Source organism: Lynx canadensis, chromosome D1 (assembly GCF_007474595.2).
Source record: "Lynx canadensis isolate LIC74 chromosome D1, mLynCan4.pri.v2, whole genome shotgun sequence".
NCBI lineage: Eukaryota > Metazoa > Chordata > Mammalia > Carnivora > Felidae > Lynx > Lynx canadensis.
This window is the reverse complement of record NC_044312.2, coordinates 114,182,641-114,206,300: the sequence shown is the minus strand read 5'-3', so window position 1 is coordinate 114,206,300 and position 23,660 is coordinate 114,182,641. Positions and strand designations below refer to the sequence as shown.

Genomic DNA, 23,660 nt, shown 5'->3' with positions numbered 1-23,660 from the left:
TCCCTTCACCTTGAATCCCAAGTAGGCCCGCGGCCCCGGGGGGGCCCCGGTGTCAGGAAGCCAGCTTCCAAGGTGGAAGCGGACGTGGGGTTCCGGTGGCTGGAGCAGGGCGGCTGCTCCCGGGGGAGAGGGTGTCGTAGGGAGGGCCAGCGTGGCCACCAGAGACGGGCTGGAGACGCGGAGGGCAGGGGGTAGCCCCCTCCCCGGACCGAAGCCTGACACCCCCACCCATGCCGGTGTTTCAGCTTTTCTGAGACTGCAGACAGCTCGGGCAGCACCCTCCGCCCTCGCAGGGGCGAGTCCAGCCAGACGCCCACCCCGGCCCTGCCATGGGAGCCGCTGCCGTTGCCTGCCTGGCCTGCCCGCGCCCGGCCAACACCCACCACCATCGCCGTCTCTCTACTCCTCGACCCCCCGACCGCTCTCCCCTCCCGCTCTCTGACCCCCACTCTACCTCGCACAGCAGGGGCAGGAAAGGGACTCTCACTGGTGATTGACCAAAGGGCCCACCCCCCCCCCCAGAGACCAAGAGTCCCCGAGGAAGGCCCAGCCTGGGCAGAGAGAGGACACGTGCTGGGGGACCTCCAGGTCGAGAGACACCAGCGCCTGCACCGCATTCTCAGGCCCTGCCCCCTCCCTGCTCCCGGCTTGCAGCCTTGTCCTCCGTGTGCAATAAAGCTCCTTGTGTGTTCCAAGTGCTGGCTCTGTGTCCATAACTGGGGGGGAGCGACAAAGAAGAGGGCCAGCCCGGTGGGAAGTCCTCCCCAGCCCCTGGACAGTGGTAGGATCCAGAATCAGACACTCTGTCCTGTCCCATGGCCTTCTGCAGTATTAGACTCCGAGATCTGAGGTGTGTGGTGGCTTAAGTTGGGGCGCATATGATGGGGGGGTTCAGTCTTCCTCTTCCAGAACATCTATGACACTTCCTTCCTTGACTGGCCAGATTAAATTTTACTGCACCCGAAACAGTGTGCATTTCTGATCTGTACCCCTAGACTGTGAACTCCCTGAAAACAAGACCCACCTTGGGGTCATCCCCCATTCCAGCACCTGGGAGGTGCTCAGTGAAGATTTGGTGGGTGGACAGATGTGGATGGTGGATGGATGGATGGATGGATGGATGAGTGCATGGATGGACAAATGGATGGATGGATGAGTGGATGGATGGATGGATGGATGAGTGCATGGATGGATGGATGAGTGGATGGATGGACAAATGGATGGATGGATGAGTGGATGGATGGACAGATGGATGGATGGATGGATGGATGAGTGGATGGATGGATGGATGGATGGATAGATGGATGAGTGGATGGATGGACAAATGGATGGATGGATGAGTGGATGGATGGATGGATGGATGGATGGATGAGTAGATGGATGGACAAATGGATGGGTGGAGGGATGGATGGATGGATGAGTGGATTGATGGATGGATGGATAGATGGATGAGTGGATGGATGGACGAATGGATGGACAGATGGGTGGATGGATGGATGGGTGGACGAATGGGCCAGTGGAGGGATGATAGATGGAAGGGTGGATGGACAGATATGGATGATGGATGATGGGTGAAGGAGTGGAGGGATGGATAGGTGGGTGGACTGATGTATAAATAGCAAGATGGGTGGATGAATCTTGGCTAATGGATAGATGGATTGATAGAGGATAGATGGGTACATGGGTGGATGTACAGAAGGTAGTTGGACAGAAATACCATTGTATGGGCAGGAGATGGAAGAAGCGATGGAGAGGCAGTCAGATCAATGCGTGCTGAATGGGTAGTAGGTGGCTGGCTGGCTGGCTGGGTGTGTTGGTGGGCAGATGGATGATGGCTGGATGGACAGTGGGAGGGAGGAAAGAAGGTAGTCAATGTGAGAACGGATGGGAACAAACAGGTGGGTGGGTGAACGGACCAGTGTGTGAAGGCGGAGACAGGGCGGAGGGCGTGCTCCCCAGCCCTGGGCCCGCACCCAGATCTGACATTGGGTTCTGCTGCCCTTGTTGTCTGGGGAACCCATTGAAGAGCAGGACCACTGGACCTTTGGCGTTCTAGGTCTGGCTCTGCTGGGAACCTCCATTTTCAGAAGTCTCTGTGATTAAAATCGGTCTGCCTCCTGGAGGATGGAGTAAATACGGACCAGTCAGGAGCATTAACGCTCCACCAAGCCACAGCCATCTTTTCTCACCACGGCCCACCTTGGAGACTGCGTCCAGGGCCGTGCTCTGCCAGCCGGGGCGCATCTCCCAGCGGGCACGCCACGTTCTCCCTCCCCACCCAGCGGGATGGCACATCAGGCAAGGGGAGCGGCAGAGGTGGCCGCAAAGCCCATGGCGGTACAGTGAGCCGGGGTCAGAGTGGATGACGCCACGGGATGGGAGGCGGCGGGTGGGGCGGACGGTGCCAGGAAGCCAGACGGCCACGCTGCCCTGAACAACCCCGGCCCTCTCAGGAGCCTCGCACCCCAGCCCGGCCTCGGGGACGGGGACCCAGGGCTTGTCTCCTCTGAGTATCTCCAAGCCCGCTACCGCTATGACGTAAGACCCTGCCTCTCAGAGACTGCGGGTCGGGGCCTGCGCGCCAGAAGGGTCCAGAGGTTCAGAAGGGCCCCTGCCCGAGGGGAACCTGGACTGGGATACCCAGGCACTGCCCCTCTGCCATCGGTCCCACCTGCCCGAGAGCCCCACCCCAGCGCAGAACTCCAGCCCCGCATGCGGGAGGCGGAACAGACCAGTGATCTACACATGGTAAAGAGGCACCCAGGCTAGTGGGGCCGCAGACGCACGGGGCTGTGGCAGGACCGTCTCTGAAGTGCTGCGTCAGCCGCTTCTATCTGGGGCCTGGCAGAGCCCAAGCCCGTGGGGCTGGCACCAGTGTGGGTGCCCAGGACCTGTTCAAGGTCCCTCGGGCCCCGCCACCCCACCCGTGCAAACCGGGGCCCGGACCAGACTGAGGGGCCCCGCTCTCCCCCGCCACCCTAGGGTCCCCCCTGAAGGTAGCTGGAGCCAAACTGCTCTGGGGCCGCCTCTCCCTGTCCCGGCTTCCTCCCTGCTCTGTGGCCTCGCTCAGCACCTCCGGCTTTGGAAGCCGCCCCCCACCATCCCTGGGCCCAGGGCCTGCGTGGTCAGTTCTCAAACCCTCTCTGGGGTTGAGACCCATCCTGCACCCCGACCAGGGCTGGGCCACCCTTCTCCCTTGCCCCCACCCCGGGACCCCAGACCCCCTCCAGCCCTCCGGGGAGGCCCCTGCCCTGTCCCTCTCCTCCCACCCCTGCCCGGCCAGGCCAGGTGGACCGGGGTGTGGATTACCTGTCGAAGGTTCTCGGAGGCCTGCGGCCTGTCCAGCAGAGCCTGCTCAATGCTGTCCGGCCGCACCACGGGCCTGGTGCCCTGAGGGGGAGGTCACGGATACCCAAAATAAAACCTGTGCTGTTCCTCCTCTGACCTCAGCGCCCGTTCTCTGGCTCGGCCCATTCACGGGAGAGCACCTGCCAGGGGCCGAGGCCACTGAGCGGGCGGCCACCCTCCTCTGCTGGCCGAGGAGGGCCACTGCAGGGCCTGGGCGTGCCCGTCGGCAGGTGCCGCTCCTAAGAGCGGCAAGGGGCAGCGGGCGGCTCCCAGGAGCAAGATGGTCTGAGCGGGGCTGGGTGTGCACGGGGTTTCCTCGACCAAGCCCCAGCACAGCCTACAGACAAGGCCGAATGGTCCCGAACGTGCTGTCCCCACGAGTGTGCCCACGTCTGGGGGGGCGGGAGGTGGTGAGGACCCAGAGGAGCCAGCCTGAGAAGGGAAACCTTACCACAGGAAAGAGGCCACGGTGGCCCCCGGGAGCCTCGTGGGGCCCTCCCTAGAAGTGAGTCTTCAGGTGGCCCCGCTGGGCAGAGTTGGCCAAGGGTCAGCTGTATGTGGCCCCCCGAAACCCTGGCCCATCCGAGGATCTGGGCAGCTTGGGAGACAGCATCAGACGGGAGGAACAAATTCAGACGGGAACGGGGGGCAGGGGGCAGGGGTGTCCCCAGTAACTCCAGCCTCCGCGAGGCAGGAGGGAGAGGGTCCCTGCCTCCCCCTGCTGCGTGACAGTGGGCATGCCTCTCCTGTCGTGGGTCCCTGTGGCCTTATCTCCGACTTGCAGGGATTGAATGAGGTGCCAGCGGAAGCCTTCCAGAAGCTTCTGAGGCCCCAGAGCAGGCAGAGAGCTGGGTGGAGCTGGGGCTGGGGCGTGCGAGCCCCCCGACGTCCTTGACCGGAAGCCTCCGCTGGGTCTCCCCAGGGCTCACCCCGGTCCTGCGCACCGAGCAGACCCCACCGTCGGTGCTCCTCCCTTGCCTGGAGCCCTCGGGTCTGGAAGGAGGTGCCGGCCTGCTCTGACCCCTCTTCGTGTCTCGGTTTCCCTAATCCGAGGGTCAGGCCCGTCGGAGCTCGTGGCCTTGCCAGCTAGTGAGGGGACCATCAGAGGCCCGGGAGAGGTGTCTGCCGGGCGGATGGTGCCATCTGGAGTTCTGTGGACAGAACGGCCAGGCTCCACGGGCACGTGGCGGGGCCCGCCCTGAGCAGCACGCTGAGTCCGGCCTCGGGGAGAGAGGACCTCAGGCTCTGGACCCCCAGACGGCGGCTCCCAGGCTGAAGGAAGGGGTACGGCCCCGGTCGCGGGGGGGGGAGACCCAGCAGGACCGTCAGCAGTCGAGATCCTGTTTGGGCTGTTTCTTCTCTCACCCGTCTGTCCTGTGCCCCAACAGCACCCACGCGAGAGCCAGGCCTGGTCACTAAGTGGGGCGCAGACAGGACAGAGGCCTGGCTGAGGACGCCCAGAGCCCTGCTCTCCACGGCGGTCTCTGGGACGCCGGGCCGCGTGCTCTGATGGAGGACGCGGGTGGGCCTGGGGCAAAGTGCCCACGCCCCAGACACCGTGGGGGGGCGGGGGGCAGCTGGACTGGGGGAGTCGGGGCCCCCGTCTGGGACCCCACAGCAGCCTGGCCCAGAGAGGGCCTTGGCTGCATCCCTGGGGCCACCCCGTCCCTCCCGTCACCCCTCCTCAGCCCATCAAGAATGTGCCCGCTGTCGGGGGAGTAAAAATAGAAGCTGACACTTCCCGGGGAGGAGGGTGGACCTTGCCTCCGTCTCCAGACACGTCCCCCACATCCGCGCCTCCTCAGGCCTCCTCCTCTGCTGTTCCTATACTTGGTAAGGGGCCTGCGTGGGCACGGCCCCTTCCCGCCTGCCCCACATGCCCGGCCACCCAGCCCCTGGCCAATGGGCTGCTGGGAAAGATCAAATGTCACTATAACATGAGGGCGTGAGCTGAGCGGGCAGTGCCTGAGCCGGTCCTGTCCACAGGGAGCTCTAACCCTTCTCTCCAGACTCAGCCACAGGTCGGTATGGCCCAGGGCTGGGCGGGGCCGGCCCGGCATTTGAGGCACGTCTTGGGTCCCGGGGTGCTGAGAGGGGCCAGGCCGTCGTGTTCGCACATGTCTCAGCTCCGAGCGTGGCGGCCCGGAGAGCCCACGAAGACAGCCCAGGGTCCCAAGGGTGCTGGCGCAGAGGGCGATGCTCTCTGGACGTGGGGGAAGCCACTCTGAACGGGAACGCGACAGCCGGGGTGGCCCGAGGAGGAAGGTGGGGGCTCCCTGGAAGGAACGGGGCAGAGGGCTGGACAGAGGTGCCCAGGAAGGGCGCTGCGCACAGCCCCGAGGGCCCCTGGGTGCCGTGTCCTGCCCCCCCCCCCAGCCCCGGCCCATCTGGGCCTTTCCCCGGGGACTCCAATAAGCTGAGGGCACCAAGGCCAGCCCCTCGCACAAGCCGGGGGTTCTTGGCCTCAATCAGTCATTGCCTCCAATCCTGGCATTTGTAGAGACGAACACGTCGGGGGGCTTGTGTAATTCATCCCCAGGGGCAGCTCCGTGAGGAGGGGAGGCCGGGACCCTCGCAGCCCCAGGGGCACCTCCCAGAGGTCAAGGACAGGGGCGGACGGGCCCAGGCAGGGGGTGCAGTGGGGACCTGGGCCTCTGTCCTCGCAGGGTGGAGGGCATGCTCCCCAGGGCCCCGCCCCTGCTCCTTGCCCTCCCGCCTCCCCCTGCCCCATGCCGTGGGCTCAGCTGCCCTCCTGACTTCGCCCAGACCGGGCGCCCGCACCTGCTGGTGTCCTCAGCCACCGGGGGAGGCCGGGCCAAGAGCCACTGCAGGATACGGTGGGGGCCCAGCCGGGGAGTGGTGACGCGGCCGGGGGCCCACAGCCAGTGAGGACAGGGCCTCCCACCTTTCCCACCCCATCTCGTCACCTGGGAAGGAGGGAAGGGGGTATGTGTCTCCGAGGAGGTCTGACCTCAGGGGCTATTTCCACTGTCGCCCCCGCTGAGGGATGGGCTTCCTTCCCAGCTGTCGAAATGCCGTCCCTGCCCTCCGGCACCCCCCACCTTGGCCCCGACAGACAGTGAGGTGAGGGGACAGAGCAGCCCTGTGATGTGTCCTCCAGGGCTCCCCTGGCCAGAGGGGCAGGATGCGGGAGAAGCGTCTGCTTCCCCCGGGAGAGTGAGACTTTGCCAGGGGCTTGCGGGCACCCTGCCTGGGGATACGGGGGTCCTCCTGGGCACCCCCTTGGACACCAGCCCAGAAGGCAGGAAGGCAAGATGCAGGAGGTCAGGCGGGCCTGGGACACCTGCGGGGGCCGGCGGGGAGCTGGCCAGGAGGAGACCTGAGCTCCGCGGCTGCCCTCTCAGCCCCCCTCCCAGCGTCTTGGGTTTCTGGGCAGAGGTGTCTTGGCTAATTTGGGTGCCTATTTCTGGACACCTCAGCTGCCACTGGCTCCTTAAAAATAACCGGCCCCTGGGCTCGGGCCACACCAGCCCCCACTTGAGGCTGCCGACAGGTGTAGGGCCCTGGCCGGGTGGAGGGGGGGGCCAGCAGGGCGAGGCCCCGGGCTCTCATGGAGCCTCCCATCCTAGAGAGTGGCCCCCGGCGGGCTGGGGTGCTGAGGACAGGGCCCACGGGGAGAGACGGGGCCCGGGAACAGGGGGAGACCCCAGCCGTGCACGAGGCGGGAGGCTGTAACCGGAGGGGGCGGCCGAGCCCTCTTCCAGGGAAGAGCCACGCGCTTCCCCGGGCTGGGGTGGGGGGAGTAGCGATCTGTGGGTTAATTCTGCACGGAGCTTAAATTGCTCCGGGAAAATTAACATTCTTGACAGAGGCTTCGGAAAACTGTTCCCACCTTAGCGCTGTGATGCTCAGGCCTCCTCGGATGATGAGCTTGTGTTTTCTTATACGCAGCTCCCCGGGGGGGGCACGGCTATTGTCTTCCACTAAGCTGTGATATGTTGTCATGAACTTTGTGTTTTAAAACCCCGGGCCAACAGTGTGATACAGCTGCTCAGAGCGTTCCCAGGCCCCGGGCCGCCTCAGGCGTGTGCGGCGGCCAGCTCACGGAAAGAGGGTCCCTGAGCGCACTGGCCTGGCGCGGGCCGCACCTGCACACGTGAGCTTCCCTGCAGACGTTGACAAATTCAAGAGCGTCCGAGGGGCCTGGGAAAGCAGGCCGGGGAGGGCCAGCCAGATGGGGCCTCCACTCCGTTCGCGCTCGGGCCCCGGGCCGGGGGCACGCGGCCGCGGCCAGATCCCGTCCCCGTGAGCTCGGGGGGAGGTGGGGAGACGAGGAGACGGAACGGCTCGTACGTTCTTGTGATTTGGAGAGAGGGGGCTGCACAGGGCCCTGGGGGTGCCCAGGGCACCCCAGAAGGAAGCAGTGGGGTCCCTGCAAGAAAGCATCAATGGAGGAAGGGAGCTTGGAGCTCACACCAGGAGAGGCTGTCACAGGGGTGGCGGGGGCCGGGCACACACACTGGGGGAGCTGGGCTCTGTAATCTAGGGGCTCCTGGGGAGCCCCCCGACCTCGGCCCAAAGGCACAGCCCATCACGAAGCGGGTTTTGAGTCCGCGTCAGCAGGGTTTCCCTGCTGTCCAAAGCAGCCTAGACGCCCCTCCTCGGGGAGTGCTCTACAGAGGATGTCGGCCCTGGGTGGGGGTGGACGCCACGACCTTCCAGCATCCCGTCCAACTCTGCGATTCCAAGCTCCAGGCTGGAGCCGGGGCAGGAAGGGGGGCAGGGTGGGAGCAGAGTCCGGCGAGGAGGGCTGTGGGGGCCTGGGGAGGAGGCCCGCCCAAGGCCGGACACTTGGCCTCCACCCTGTCCTTGGACGTCCCCTCACACCCCCAGCCCTAAGAGCCCAGCGCGCGCCCACGCCAGCACTCCTAGACCAAGGCCTTCCTGACTCTCGTCTTGGTCCCCCCCCCCCCACAGAAACAACCCTCCCACCATGTCGGACGAGGAAGTGTGAGTACCAGTCTGAGTAGCTGCCCGCCCCGTGTGGGCCCCTGGACCTGAGCTGTGTTCAGAGGCCAGAGGACCTGCTGGTGTTGGTTACAAGCCGCTGAGTGAAAGCCCACCTCACCCCTTCTCTCTCTCTCTCCCTCCCCCTTCTCTCTTTCTTACCCTCTACCCCCAACAGTGAGCAGGTGGAGGGTAAGTGTCAAACGATCTCCTCTCTGCGTCCACCCCAGACGGAAAGCTCACACTTGAGGCAGGCCCGTCCAACTGTTGACAACGTGGCTGTCCTTGGGGACCCCTGGCAGGGAACCCCAAGAAGCGTCACGGTCCGCGGCGGGTGCTAGACCGACCCCCCCTCTGAACATGGGCTCCCCACTCCCGCCCCTGTGGCTGGGACCCCCTCTTTCTCCAAGGACATGTCCCCGAGATGTGGTCACATGAAAACCCTGTCCCGTATGCCCAGCCTGTCCCGCTGGCTCTCGGGGGTGGCATCCGGGAGGGGGTCCCGGGCCCTGGCGGCCCCTTCACCTCACCCAGCAGGACCTGGGTGCCCCAGCACCAGATCCCCCAGCCCTGCGGGCTTTTCTCCCCTGGAGCTGGCGGCCTCCTCTGGGCCCAGGGACCCCCGGTCCCTATCCTCAGGGTTCCGGGGCTGGGGCAGCTGGCTCCGGGCCCCCCGCCCCCCGCTGACACGGCCCCTGTGTTCTACCCCATTGCAGAGCAGTACGAGGAAGAAGGTAACTCTGGGAGCCCCGCACGCCCCCCACCCCGACCCAGCGGCCCCGCCGCCCCTTAGCTCAGAACCTCTGCTTGCGGCTCGGCCTCATCCGCGCTGGACTTCGGCTAACTGTGTGTCTCATCATTAACTACTCTCCGACGTCCCTGCTGACCTCCCGTCTCTTAATCCACTAATAGAAAATCCTTCGTTCCTGCACATCCCCGTGGTGCTGCAGGGACTGAGCTGACACGTGCCGGTTAAGACTCACCCTCACCGACATCAAGGGCCGGGTGGTGTGGACCCTGCTTGTCCCTCTCTCTGTCTCCGTCTCTGTCTCTCGCTCTCTCTGTCTGACTCTTTCTCGCTGTCTGTCTCTGTCTCTCCCTCTCTCTGCCTCTGTCTCTCTGTCTGTCTCTGTGTCCCTGTCTCTCTCAGTATCCCCGCCTTGGGGCATAAGCTTCGGGCCGATCTGGAGCCCCCTCGCTCGCTTGGGCTGGCATCTGGGGGGGAGGCCCGCGGTCGTGCCTGGGCGGGTGCGGAACAAAGGGGTGCCGCGGCACCCGGGAACCGTGCGGAAGGCGTCCCCGCACCCTCACCAGGCTGGGCCGTGAGGCGCTCTGGGTGCTATGTTCTATGTTTTGAACATGTTTTGAAAACACTTCGCTACCCTAACCACGTAAGCAAAACGTTCCTTTTTGTGCCAAAAAGGTGGAAAGGCTCCTCTCTGAGTGGGACGCGTGGTCCTGGGGAACTGCCCCTTCCCCAGCGAAGGCCCCCCTGCCCCCATTTCCGCCAAAACCCTCCCACACAGACACCCCCGTGTCGGGGCAGGCGGGTGGCCGCGGTCCCACGACCCCAAGGAGGCAGCAAAGGGCCCGAGGGTGCTCACGGGACAGAGGCAGAGTCCAGGCCCAGGTCTCCCGGGCTCACCACCTCCAGCCTGGAGCACCCACTGCCCCTTCTCCCGAAGGGCCCGCTCCCGCCACTGCTCATGCTCCCCCCTAATGACTGTCCTTGTTCCCTCTCTCCCTCCTGTCCCGCGGCTCCCACCTCAGAAGAGGCCCAGGAGGAAGGTAAGTGGGGTCCAGGAGCCCGGCCCCCACGACACCCTCAGCCCTTCTGCCCCCCGCGTGTCCCCACCCCCTAAGGACGTGCCGTGTGCTCTTGGCCTAACCTCTCCTCTCTCCTCCCGCCGCCCGCACGCCCGGCGCCCCTCCACCCGCAGAAGTCCACAAAGAAGGTACGAAGACACAGGACTTCTGGTCCCCATGTGGGGCCCGGGTCTGGCTGGAGCCCACGCAGGGCGGGGGAGAGGGCGGGGAGGCAGCGAGGTGCCAGCCAGCAAAGGACTCCCACATGTGGCCCTAACATCACCCACTAACCTTGGCCAACGCTTAATCAGAGAGGGGGGTCCCCGGGGCCACGCACCCTGTGAGAGGCAGGGCTGCGGATGGGCCCCAGGCCCCGGCACAGGGAGACCGGGTCAGTGGAGGCCTGGCCTCACCGTCCCTGGAAATATCCCTCCCCCGAGGGTGGGTAACCGAGAGCCCACGGCCGAATGTGACCCCTTGACCGGGTCGGGGCCCAAGCCAGAGGGCGGGTGAGTGCAGGATGATGGAGGAACAGCCCATCATCCCCCAGCAGGGACACTGTCACTCCCCGGCCACCCCTCCGCCATGCCCCATGGGCCCCTCTTCAGGATCCAGGTGCACAGCGGCAGGGTAGGGGACCCTGTGCCCGGGTGGGCGGGCTGAGCAGCCGAGCGTGTCCCTCGGAGGCTAGACAACAGGGCGGTGGGTGCCCCGCTCTGGGGCCGGCGGGAGGGGTGACCCCTGGGCTATAGGCCCTGCCCTCAGGACTCACGCTGCTACCTTACCAGGCCGCAGCCAGAGGCTGCCAGCCCCCGTCAGCCCTTCCCGGGGGGCAGAGGACAGGCGGGGACCCCAGGGTCCCCCACAACCAGGGGTCTGCCACTCCACCCTGAGCCCTGCTCCCGGCAGATCAGCGAGGCAGGGACAGGATCGGGGAGGTGGGGGGCGGCAGTGCCCATGAACGCTGACGGTGCCTTGCTGGCTTCCCGCACGCTCCCCGCCCCTTGGCCTCGGCCGCTGACCCCCCGCCCCCCGAGTGGCGACCGGTGTTTCCATTAACCTGGGATCCTTCCTCCTTTGACCTCTGACCCACGCGTGGTGTTGCCTCTTGTTCCGTGGCCCTCCCTAACCTAGAAGTTCATGAACCAGGTATGTGCCATGACTTCAGTCCCGTGTGGGTGCCTGTGCACACGCGTGACCACGTGCGGGTGTGGCCAGGCGCCCAGGGGCCGAGTAACCTACTCACAGAGTGGTTCTGCTGGGCCCCGCCACCCCTCACCCCTGTCCCCCTCAGCCTTTGCCGAGGCTCACAGCTGATTTTCTCTCTCCCCCACCCCCACGGTGCCGTTCTGCTGCTCCCACAGAGGAAGTCCAAGAAGGTATGCCCTGCCCCTGCCCCCCCATCCCCGCCCTCCCCCACTTGCGGCCCGACTCCCGCCTCCTTCCCACGGGCTGAGGACAAGGTGGGAAACGTTAGGTCCTGGGTGCTGGCTCCGGTAAGACTGACCGGTGGCCTACAGGCTTCCTCCTGGCCCCCTGGCGGACAGCATTCCGGGGTTGCGGGGATGAGGCCCTTCCCGGGCCCCCGGCAGGCAGGTGGGGGTGGCCAGCCGGAGCCTGAGGGCAGAGCCCACGGCAGGGCGCTGGCCCCCAGAAGAGGATGCCGAGGTCCACCAGGACCCTCTGGACCCGACAGGTTCTGGCGGAGAAGAGCAGAGGGGGAGAGACAGGACAGCGCCTCGCCCTGCCCCAGAGAGCACATCAGAGAGGGGGCGTCAGGAGGGTTGAGGTCGAGGGGAGGGTGGGCGGCCACATGGGGTGAAGCGGAAAGTCAGGCTGGGGCCCCAGGCAGGATGGCGGTGACCTGGAACAGCCAGGGGCCTCGCGTGCAAAGGAGCGATCAGGTCCCACATCCCACCCAGCACCTGGGTCGGGGCCAGACACACCCTTGGCGGGAGGAGGCCCCTGGGGCGGGGGGGGGGGGGGGCCGTGCCGGGGTGGAGGCCAGGGAGACGCGGGTTCGAGGCAGGGGCTCGAGCTGTCTGCAGTCCCTCCCCTCGGCGGGGCTGCGGGGGCCTCCTGGCTGGGCCTGAGCCCTGAGCACAACCCTGAGCCCGTCTTCCCTTCTCCGGCCTCAGAGAGGCTGCCCGGGGTGGGGGGCGGTGAGGGGTGCTGACCCCGGGCTTGGTGGGCAGATGCTGGGCTGCCCAGGTACAGGGGTCTGGGGAACAGTCCTGCAGGGGCTAGAGGTCACCAGGTCACCCCGGGACCCACCTTGAGACGGAGAGTCAAACAGGCAAGTGGGAGCGGGGTGGGGGGGGCTCCACCTGGGGGAGCTTTGCAGCACAGCCCCCCTAGCTCTCGGGGGCAGCCCCGGGACCTCTCCAGCTGGGCCCCCAGAGAAGGCAGACAGCTCAGAGGCGCCCCTTCCCCTTCCTTCTGCCCCTTGGTCAGTTTCCTGCTCCCAAAGCACCCCCTCCTCCCACCCAGTTTCCCCCGCGCTCTCAGCCTGTGTGTGGCAGGCTCCTAAGCACCCCGGGTGAGCCCAAGCCGAGGGGGACACGTGGGGGTACGCCAAGTGCACGTGCAGCCGGACCCCCCCCCCCACCCCCACCCCTGGTCGGCCAAGGGCACAGGCAGGGGAGCAGGTGGTCAAAGCCGAGTTCTCAGCCCGGCCTCTCTGGGTCGTGTAGGCTGAAGGCAGTACGGTGGACCCTTCATCTCTCTGAAGGGCCCCGAGCGGACAGCGAGGCACAAGGGTCAGGCAACTGTTAGACATCTGCAGACCCCGGGCTGTGTCCCCGCCAGCCAGGACCTCCCCAAGGCCGGAGGCGGGGGACAGGGTGGCCAAAGGAAGCAGCCCCCGCGGGAGGGCAGCCAGGCTCAGGCAAGCAGGTCGGGGAGGGGGGTAGCGTGGGGACTGGAGATCTCAGCGTGGATGGCCCCACGGCAGGCCCCCCGAAGCACCCACCCTCAGCTGCAAGGCTCCCAAGTTAGGGAGGGTCTCAGCTTTCCCAGACGGGCTCTGCCGGCCCCGGTGGACAGACTCAGAGGAGCCCGGGGCTCAGCCTGCCGGGGACGTCCGCTCGCCACCAGGCCTCCCCATCACGGCCGCCCTCAGCTCCTGCGTCCGGTCCCCAGACAGCCAGGGCACTGGTGGGGTCCGGGTGCTGTCCCTGGCTGGCGTCGGCCCCCACGGCCCCCGTACCCTCGGCCCCCGCCTCCGCAGAGGAGCAGAGGGAGGGTGAGGGAGGCAAGGGCACCTGGCCGGACCCTTAGAGAGGACACACTGGGCCTGTACCCCTCTCCTTCGCCCGCCAGTCTGTCTTCCTCCCGACGGCCAGGCCGGCTGCTCGCATGGCGTCCACCGTGGGGCACGGCTTTCCCGGGCCTCGCACACGCTGTCCAGTTCCTATTTCTGCCCGGCACAGAGGTGGGGTGGTCAGAGGGGACCGGGCGCCTGGACAGGGGGTGCCTCCTCTCTTCCTCCTCGGTCCCCCGAGGACGCCGTGCCCCTGGAGTCCGTTCCCTCCTTCCTCCCTCGTTCCCCCTCCCGTGCCACATCCTGGTCCACACGCCCGAGCTCTCCTCCCGGGACCCCACAGGGACTTTCTCTTGCTGCTGGCGGGCAGGCATATGGGTGGTAGGCTCGGCTGGAGGGGGAGAGGCAGGCGGGCGTCCAGGCAGGAGCCCCCAGCCCCCAGCCGGGTGGCCCCAAGGGGCCTGTGGGCAGGAGCAGGCCACCGGGCTCATCCGGGTCTCTCTCCCCTCTCCCCATGCCGGCGCCGCGGTGTCCAGAGGAGAAACCGAGACCCAGGTGAGTGTGGGGCCCGGGCAGGGCTGGACACCAGGGTGGGCCGGAGGCAGGGGGCACCTGGGAAACTGGGGTCCCGTGGAAGACAACGCCTTTGGGCTCTGTGGGGGACGAAACCCCAAACCCCTTCGAGAAGGTGGCTGCTTCTTTGCTCCCTGGTTGGGTGTTTAAAGCTCTAGACATCCGGTGAAGGTCCTTGATGAAAATGGGGTTATTTGGCGCCTTCCCCCCAGGCGGGGAGCAGAGACGATCGCTGGGGGTACGGTGGGGCGTCCCCACCCGTTCGTCCAGTGTGGGCAAGGAAGGCCTTCTGTAAGAGGAGGCTGGGGGGCCAAGGGAGGACGGGGAACAGGGGGTCGGGGGAGACAGGGCAGAGAGAGGGAGGCACAGCGGAGCTCCCCTCTTGCTCCCCGGCCCCCACTGCGCGCGGCCTGCGGTGGGGTTCTCCCGGCCCTAGAGGTGAGACACCCTTGAGAGGGGCTGGAGGGAGGGTCTTGCCCCGTGGCCCCTTCAGAAGAAAACCGCGAGTGGACCCACCACCCCCGCTGGGGCCTCTGGGGAGCCATCGTCCTGGTCTAGATGGTCTTTCCCTCCTTCGACCTGCTTGTGAGTATTTCAGGGATTTGTTTTTTTAACCCAAGTCTTCACCAGCACGTGCCCGGGGTTCGCGCCCACCTGGGGAGCGCTCCGGGGTCCGGGGGGCTGCGGCGCGCTCCGGGTACAGCCAGCATATTTCCACCCACTGCACTTTATTTTTCTGCTATTTTAAATAAAGCTGCCGGGTCACAAGATATTTTCTAGCTTTAAAAAAATGTTTGTGTTTTCATTATGAAAATAAAACACCTCATTAAAGAAAATTTGGAAAATACGTAAAAGTCCAATGAAGAAAGAAAATCATCTATAACTCTCCCCGCCCGCCAGCCAGACTGCGGGAAAAGGCAGAAAAGAATAAAAGCCTTACTTCTTCCTACTCTTTCCATGCATAGGGCTCGGAAAAAAAGATTTAAACTCTGAGCCGTTTTTCAAACATCGTACTGTCTATACAAACTTCAATTCTGCTTTTTTAAATTTTAGCACTATTCATAAGTATTTTTCCATGTTTTTACATAGCCTTCTTAAATATTTTGAATGGCCACATAATATTCCATCAATTGGACAAACCATAATTTCTGGAACCGTTCGCCTTCTGCGGGACATTAAGGCTTCCCCCAATATTTTACTATCATAAATAACGCTGGGTGGAAAGCGTTTTCTGTCTTTCGGGTTATTTCCCTAGGCCACATTCCCAGAACTAGAATTACTGGGTCAAAGAGTATGAACGTCTTTCAGGCTTTTGACGTCCGTTGCCAAATTGCTTTCCACGGGGGCCGTGCCAGCGCGGGCTCCGACGTGGACGTGAGCGGGTCTGTGCCCCACGCTGCCGCGCCCGGGGACACTGATGGATGAGGAGGGCCTCTCGGGGCCGCTTCTGCTCCCATGCCTCCGATTGCTCCGGGAGAGCCTCTCCCGCGTACTGCCTCACTGGCCGTCTTTCTTACCGAGACCTGGCATCGTGCACCTTCTGCCCATTTATCTAACGGCAAAGGCGTCTGCACGTTTTCTCAGCCATCGGTTTGCACAAGGATATAAGTCTTCTCTGTACTCGCTGAAAATATTTTTCTAGTCTGGGTTGGGCTCCCCCCCCCTTCCAATTTTTGCTTTTTTTTCACATACATAAGTTTTTCATTTGCATGGAGTCGTCTGGCCATCTTTCCCTTAGCGGGACCTTCTGGTGCTGCCGAGCTTAGAAAACCCTCTCCTGTTCCAGCATTTGGGTCCATATTCAGACCCACTTTCTTCTGTGGCTTGTTTTAAACAACTGTTGTTGTTGTCGTAACTCTTTGCTCCATCTGGAAAGCACTGGGGGCAGGGCCCGGGACCCGGGGGCCTCGTTTCTTCCTCAAACTGCTTTCTGTCCAGCCCCCTTTCTTTGGGTCCCCAGGAAGACAGTTTAAAGAGGGGCCGGAGACACATGAAGGGTCAGGATGGCCGTTCCCGACCACAGAGGCCAACGCCCCTCAGGGGTCTGCAGTGGCCAGCCTGTGTCTGGTCTGGCCTGCCTGCACTTCTTTCTTTGTTTGCGAAAGAAGGAGAGAGTGCCCTTCCTGGACAGACGGGGGTGAAACAGCCCTTTCGATGTCCAGATGTTGGCAAAACAGAGGGATGCAAAGAGGCTGAACTCTTCTCAAAGGGGTCAGGCCGCTCTGGGGACAGTGGGTTACACGCCTGACCAGGACACACACACTTGTCCTCAGCTGTCACCCAGGGGGAAGGGTGGGAGGGCCAGACCCCTGGTAGGTCTCTACCTACCCCTGCTCACAAGCTTCTCTCTTCTTCAGACTCACTGCTCCTAAGATCCCGGAAGGGGAGAAAGTAGACTTCGATGTAAGTTTATGGGACCCGGATCAACATGGCCTCCATTCTCAGACCCCCCCAGCTTTCAGCCTACAGACAAGGCCTGGGAAGGTCATCTGCTCTCAAGCAGCCAGAGCCAGAACCTCCTGGTTCCAGGAAACTCTGCCTTAATTTATTTCTGGACCAAAGGAAACTCCCACAGTGTCAAGCATCTCTCTTCCCTCCTCTCCCATCCACCCACCCATCCATCCACCCATCTGTCCATCCATCTGTCCACCACCCATCTACCCATCCATCCATCTGTTCACTCGTCCATCCACCCATCCCTCCAACCATACATTCACCCATCGTTCATCCATTCACTCATCCATCCACCCATCCCTCCAACCACCTGTCCATCATCCGTCTACCCATCCGTCCAACTATATATTCACCCATCATCCATCCATTCACTCATCCATCCACCCATCCCTCCAACCATACATTCACCCATCGTTCATCCATTCACTCATCCATCCACCCATCCATCCAACCATCTGTCCATCATCCGTCTACCCATCCATCCAACTATATATTCACCCATCATCCATCCATTCACTCATCCATCCACCCGTCCCTCCAACCATACATTCACCCATCGTCCATCCATTCACTCATCCATCCACCCATCCCTCCAACCATACATTCACCCATCGTTCATCCATTCACTCATCCATCCACCCATCCCTCCAACCATCTGTCCATCATCCGTCTACCCATCCGTCCAACTATATATTCACCCATCATCCATCCATTCACTCATCCATCCACCCGTCCATCCACCCGTCCATCCTTTCACCCACCCATCCATCTGTCTATTCAATAAACTACCTCACTCACCAGTTTCCTCTCTGTCTGGCCCATGTGGAACATCTCCGAGGATGATAACGGGGCCAAGTCAGAGCCAGTCCATCCCAGGAGTGCTGATGACCTCAGGGCTTTGCGGGGCCCCGATTTACCCACAGGGAGGGCAACATTCCCACCCTGGGGCTAAGGGATCAGGTCGCCTTTGGGCCTCAGGAGGGCAATGGCCATGGGAACACGGTGAGGGCAAAACGTCCCTGGCCACCCTCGTGTTGGCCAGAGGAGACAGGGCGCCCCTGCCGGAGCACGGGAAGGGGCCGCCTGCCGCGCGGGGGGGGTCAGGCGGGAGGAGCTGGAGACGAGGGGCCTCTTCCACCCACAGGACATCCAGAAGAAGCGCCAGAACAAGGACCTCATGGAGCTGCAGGCTCTCATCGACAGCCACTTTGAGGCTCGGAAGAAGGAGGAGGAGGAGCTGATCGCCCTCAAGGAGAGAATCGTGAGTCGGGGCCCTTCTGGGGGGAGGCGGGGGCGGGCGGTCGCCCCGGGGAGGGGGCGCCGGGGCCGGCGAGGCGAGGTTGACCTGCTCCTCCCGCCACAGGAGAAGCGCCGTGCGGAGCGAGCCGAGCAGCAGAGGATCCGGGCCGAGAAGGAGCGGGAGCGCCAAAACCGGCTGGCGGTGAGCCGGGGGCCCCTTCCCCGCCCCGGACCCCGCGGGCCCCCGGCCGGGCTCCCCCTGTCCTGCGCGGCAGGTCCTCGAAGCCCGGCACTGAGGCCTCGGGGACGGGGTCTCTGCAGGAAGAGAAAGCCCGGAAGGAGGAGGAGGATGCCAAGAGGAGAGCGGAGGAAGACCTGAAGAAGAAGAAGGCCCTGTCCTCCATGGGCGCCAACTACAGCAGCTACCTGGCCAAGGTGAGCGCGGGCCCTCGGAGCCGCGGCGCTGACCGGCCTCCTGTCGGGGTGCGGCGCGCCCCTCCTGACGCTGGGCCCCTCTGCCGCGTCCCCTCAGGCCGACCAGAAGAGAGGCAAGAAGCAGACGGCCCGGGAGATGAAGAAGAAGGTTCTGGCAGAGAGGCGCAAGCCGCTCAACATCGACCATCTCAGCGAAGATAAGCTGAGGTGGGGCCGGGAGGGGGCGGGGCGCTGGCTCTCCCTGGCGACCCGAGGGGGACAGCGGGCGGCCTGGGTCCCGCCTTCCGGCGCTTACTGGCCCCGCCGCGCCTTTGCCGCCTTCCCAGGGACAAGGCCAAGGAACTCTGGGACACCCTGTACCAACTGGAGATCGACAAGTTCGAGTTTGGCGAGAAGCTGAAGCGCCAGAAATACGACGTGAGTGCGGACACCTTGGCCCTCGGGTCCCGGGGCGGCCACCTCCCCGCACCCCCGCGGCCTCGGTGCCCGGGACGCCCGCGAGGGCCGTCCTCACGGGGCCTGGCCGCAGGCACCCTCCGGGGCCGCCTCCGTGTCCCGAGCGGTCGGCCTCACTCCGAGGGCCACAAGAGGAACGGAGGGCAGAGGGGCCTCGGGGTCCAGGCTCCGAATCGCCCGGAGCCGGTGGACAGCTCGCCCCCGTATAGCACAGTTTCCTCTAGCACCAGGGTGGCCTCCTTGGATCCCCTGGGGAGGCCCAGGCTCAGGTCCCCAAGCTGTCACCTCCTCGGGTCAGTGCAGGCAGGAGGGCACACACCCCCCTCCAGCAGCTGGGAAAGGGGTCTGGGACTGAGTCCCCGGCAAGGTGGCTGCCTAGAGCTGCCCGGGTGGGGTTCACAACTCGGAACAGCGGCCCTGTGCAGATTCTGTCTCCCTGACGCCCCTCCAGCCCTGGGGAGGGGGCGCCGTCCTGGTGGCTGGGAGATAACCTGCCCTGTGCACATGCGACCCCGCCAGCTTCACCATCAGGGGCATGGTCCCCGCCGTCCGCTGTCCTCCAGGGTCCCTGGCGGGAGACGGCGCACACCCCAGGGGCATCTCCCACGGCTGTCGGCGCAGGCCGCCAGGAAAGCGGGCGTCCGGTGACTGGAGAATGCGGCTCCTTCTCGGGAGCCACGCCGTAGGGCAATTCGCCTGGTCCGTCTCAGTTTCCTCACCTCTCCTAGAAGGAGGAGGGGCACCGGGGCCGCCCCCGGAGCACGCGTGTCCCTTCCGCGCCCAGGGTCAGGGACACCGCCGTCCTCTCCTGACGTTCCTCCGGGAGGCCCGGCGTGAAGGAGGGGGCTTCACCCGCACACGGCCCCCCTCGGGGTCCAGGGAGTCGAGTCGGGCACCCAGTGCCTCCCGACACACCTGTGAGCGACCCGCAGTGGGTCCCCAGGGGCCGGAAGAGCCACGAGGGCCCCCGCCTGGGCTAGCCCAGCACGCGGCAGGGCCCCGAAGCCTCAGCCACCCACCCAGCCGGCTAACCATCTCGGTCTTTCTAGATCATGAACATGCGGGCCAGAGTGGAGATGCTGGCCAAGTTGTAAGTAGCCAGGGTCCACCCTGGACCGGGCTCGTGGTGTGCGATGCACGGTGAGCCTCTCGCATGGCAAGCCTGGTTCGTGGAGGATGGCAGCGGAGGGCACGGGGACGGAGGCCGGCCTCCCGACCCCACCTCCTCCCCACCACCTGCAGCCCGCGGCTTCCGAGGTCGCCCTGCCGCCCTTGCCGGCAGGCAGGCGGGGAAGGGCCTTGCCCGCCCCAGCCAAGCCTCTCCGGGCGGTCAGGAGGAGGGAGCGAGAGGGCCGGCTCCGACCGACCGGAGTCGGGGGGCTCCGCGAGGCTCGCCTCCCTCCCCACGCCCCCGCCCCGCATCCTGCCGCAGGCCCGCAGGTAAGTGGCCGGCTCCAGAGCGGCTGCGTGTGTCTCAGCCCAGGTCTCCAGCTCAGGCCGCCCAAAGTAAGTCAGAGGCACGAGCCCCGGGGCCGAGGGCCGCTGCCTTCCGAGCAGAGGAGCCAGGGCGCAGTAAGGCAGCAAGGCCTCAGGTGAAGAGGGTCACCGGCCCGGCCCTGCTCGAACTGCCAGGTAAGCCACCCGTATTCTTCACAGATCACCAACCTCAGGAGCCGCATCGATCAGGCCCAGAAGCAGTGAGTAACCCCCCCTGCCCGTCGCTCTGTGCCGGGCACACGGTGCCAGGGGGCTGGCCGGCTGCCGCCCCCCTGACCGGGGCCCGGCGCTTTCAGCCGGTCCCGGGGGCCGCCGCCCTCGACGGTAACAACACTAACTGGTGGGCCACTGGCGCCCGCGTGTCTGGAACCCGCACCCCCCGGGCCTGCAGCCTCCTCTGGCCCCTCCTCAGCCCAGAGCCCCGGGAGGAGGCCGCCTGGGGATTTGGGCCGTCCTGGGCCGCCACCCCGACTCCCCAGCCGAGCGTTGCTCCAGATGCGACCTGCTTGGCTGCGGGCCTCCCTGGCCCCCGTTTCTTCAGACGGTGAGCCCTCCGTATGCAAAATCACCCGAGGTCCGTGGGACCCACGACCCCAGACGCCAGGAAAGGCCTGGAGGAGCCCGCCGCCCCCAAGGTGGGCGCTCCAGTGCCCCCTGTGCTGGGGTTTTGCCTCCCAGTCTGATCACTGAGCCCGTTCACACCCCCACGGAGTGCAGTGTCCCCAGGACCGCTTGCCGTTGGGTTTCTCTCCCTCCTCCACCGGCCCCCGACTCCTTGCTGCTCCCAGGGCTGGGCTCCTCCGCCCCAGGGGACTGGCCAAGGGGACACCCTCCTCCCTGGGCTCTGTCACGGGGGTTGTGGCAGGCCTCGTGAGAGCCCTTCCGTGTGTGCCTGTGTGTGTGCGTGCATGTGCGTGAGGGTTCTCAGGCTGACCCCTGCAGGACGCGGGCCACGGGCATGGCCACCAGCACCAGGGTCTCCCCTGAAGCCACAGCCAGAAGTTGTCCCCGGAGCGTCAGCTTCTGGGACCTTGACCCAGCACCCAGCTCCCTGCTGGCTGCCTGATGTGCAAAGTCAGTCAGACACAGCAGGCTCCTAAGGACCGCCATCCGGCAGGGCGCTGACCTTCCAGGCCCCGAGTCCACGAGGCCTGGCCTGCTGGCCCGGGGTCAGGGAACAAGGGACTGTCCTCAGCCTGTCCCGCCTCGGGAAGGCTGTGATCTGGGACGCACGGCACAGGCTCTCTCCAGGCCAAAGTAGCTGGGACAGTGAGAGCCATCTGTCCAGACAGCTTCCCTGGCAGGCTCCGGTCTGCCTGAGGGTGGCCCCCCGGAGCCCGAGCCCCTGGCAGGGGTTGGGGGGTGCCCTGGGCTCGCTGCTCCCTCCACTAACCACACTAACCGTCCTGGCACAAGGCGCCCAGGCCCAGCCGGGCCAAGTGCAGGTGAGTCACCATTGCTTGAAATGTGTGCCCGGGGCTTGGGTGGGTGGGCTAAGCTGTCGGGGCCGGGGGGCTGCCGGGGGCGGCGGGGGGGCGCTGAGGAGGATCCAGGCCAGGGCCCCACCCCCCCCCCCAGCCGCTCAAGACCAGCTTGCTTCCGTTTGCAGTAGCAAGAAGGCCGGAGCCCAGCCCAAGGGCAAGGTCGGCGGGCGCTGGAAGTGAAGCAGCCAGGGAAGCTTCCGGAGGCAGAGACCCTCGGCCCGTGCAGCCCACGCAGCAGCGCCCGGCCCCCAGACCCACCCCCGGGCACCCCCCACGTCTCTGTCCTCGCTGCCCCCACCTCCTGGGGCCTGTGAATAAAGCTAGCAGGCTCCCCTCCACTAAGCGTGTGCTGACTCCTGGACGGGGGGGGGGGGGGGGGAGAGGGCCCTGGGGGGCCTGGAGGAGGGGGCCGGGGGGGTGGCTTGGGAGGACAGGAGTGTGGGGTGATCACCCTGCGGGCCGGGGGCCCATGAGACACGGGGCGCTCACCTTCGGGGTCGGCCCGGGAGACGACCGGGCCCTGGGCCCAGGTCTGGGGCGCCCCACCCCGGCTCTGCCGGCGGCTTCCACATCTGTCCCCCACCCTGCGGTCCACGTGCCCCTCGGTTCCCCGCCTCAGCTGGGGTCTTTGCCCCCCGCCCCCGCCCTGAGCGGTCCCCCGCCGCCTGGGTCGGCTCTGAAGCCAGGTTGGGGTGGGAGAGCTTGGCTTTGGGAGGGTGTGGGAGGAGGGGGGCCGGAGCACACTGGGAGAGCTCACAGGCGTCCCCCGGAAACGTGGGGGGCAGACGCAGGGTCCAGAACAAGGGGGTGCACTCAGCCTGAGGGGCCTCTCGCCCGCGGAGGAAAGGAGCAGGAAAACACATTTCAGCGAGGGCAGACACAGCACACACAGACCCTTCTTTCTATATTATCAGACGGCACAGTGCACAACTGTGTAATAAATTTGAAAATCCTGACCAAACAGAATTATGGAAAATATAAATCACGAAAATTGGACGGAGACGTAGAGCCTCGCACAGCGAAGCATTCACGGAGGCGGCTTCAGAGCCCGGAGCCGCCCCCCGGGAGGGCTGCGCGGAGCCGAAGAACCCGAGAAGCGCGCCTTCCAGAGAGCTGCGGGGCGGCGGCGGGACCCCGGGGCAAGGTCGAACCCCCAGGCGGCACGTGCCCGCCCCAGACACAGGGCCGCGCCCCAGACGGACGCCCGTGGCGCGTGTGGGCACCCCCCCCGCCCCCCGCACACGCTCACAGATACACAGGCACGCGCGGGCCCCCCCACCCCCGCGCCCCAGCCCCGCCGGCACACCCGTGGGGAGCAGGTGAGATACACCAAGCGTGGCCCCTGAGCCGTACTGCAGAGACTCCAAGGTGAAGGCCTTCGCCGCACAGACGGCGGGATCCGCCCAGCCCACACAGCCGTCCCACCACACGGCTTTCTTCTGAGAGGCGACAGCTGCCTGGGGAGACGGTCAGCCCGGGGCCAGGAGGGTCGGCTCACCCCAAGTTGTGCAGACACGGGCTGCCGGGAGCTGACCAGAACGCGGGCAACCACGGGCAACACGGACAGGTCCGGGATCTGAGCGGGAGGTTTGAAAGCACATCCCAAGTCGCCCACGGGTCGGGAGGATCAGAGTAGCGGGGGACAGACTTGAACCAGACAGTCAGGTGTGGAAGACGGGCGTTGGCAGAAGCCTGTTCCTCCACCGGGGCACCCGGCGGGGCTCAGCCGGTTAAGCATCTGCCTCTTGGTTTCCGCTCACGGCATGATCTCACGGTTCTTGAGTTCAAGCCCCACGTGGGGCTCTGCACCGACAGCTCGGAGCCCGCTTGGGATTCTCTCTCTCTCCCTTCTCTCTGCTTCTCCCCTCCTCTCTCTCTCTCTCTCACTCTCTCCCCAAATAAATAAACTTGAAAATCTAAAAAAAAGAAAAAGAAAAAGAAGAAGGTTGTTTCTCTAAACCAGAGTACATGTGAAGCAATTTAGAAGCTGCCTGGGACCAGCACTTGGAGCCAGCAGTCAGCCCCCTGCGGCCAAGTGGACCCAGGCAGGGAACTTAATAGCATGTGTTTAGAAATGTCAACACATCTGGGGCCGAGCCTGGAGGCCGGGCTCTGCCGAGCAGCGGGCCGGCCGCGCT

General features: G+C 65.1%; 2 protein-coding genes across 7 annotated transcripts in view; both read left to right on the top strand.

Moving 5' to 3' along the window:
• The window catches only part of LSP1 (lymphocyte specific protein 1), a 42,283-nt gene extending 41,588 nt beyond the window's left edge, over window positions 1-695 (top strand). For all 4 annotated transcript variants that reach the window (XM_030331356.1, XM_030331357.1, XM_030331355.1 and 1 more), the window contains one exon: window positions 246-695. The gene's annotated coding sequence lies outside the window, so the exon portion shown is untranslated. The remainder of the gene's footprint in view (window positions 1-245) is intronic.
• Window positions 696-5,284: 4,589 nt separating this feature from the next.
• TNNT3 (troponin T3, fast skeletal type) lies at window positions 5,285-21,860 on the top strand. 3 transcript variants are annotated; one of them, XM_030331375.1, is made up of 17 exons: window positions 5,285-5,369; window positions 8,287-8,319; window positions 8,495-8,508; window positions 9,033-9,050; window positions 10,087-10,104; window positions 10,257-10,271; window positions 11,257-11,271; window positions 11,487-11,501; window positions 13,921-13,939; window positions 16,315-16,360; window positions 17,556-17,672; window positions 17,775-17,852; window positions 17,972-18,085; window positions 18,183-18,292; window positions 18,412-18,502; window positions 20,198-20,238; window positions 21,648-21,860. In XM_030331375.1, the coding sequence occupies exons 2-17, from the start codon at window positions 8,303-8,305 to the stop codon at window positions 21,700-21,702; spliced, it is 783 nt and encodes a 260-aa protein (XP_030187235.1). In that variant the 5' UTR covers window positions 5,285-5,369; window positions 8,287-8,302; the 3' UTR covers window positions 21,703-21,860. The 3 variants fall into 3 exon arrangements, with proteins under 3 accessions (XP_030187235.1, XP_030187234.1, XP_030187236.1); XM_030331374.1 differs by lacking the exon at window positions 20,198-20,238 and adding an exon at window positions 19,591-19,631; XM_030331376.1 differs by lacking the exons at window positions 10,257-10,271; window positions 20,198-20,238 and adding an exon at window positions 19,591-19,631.
• The last annotated feature ends 1,800 nt before the right edge of the window (window positions 21,861-23,660 follow it).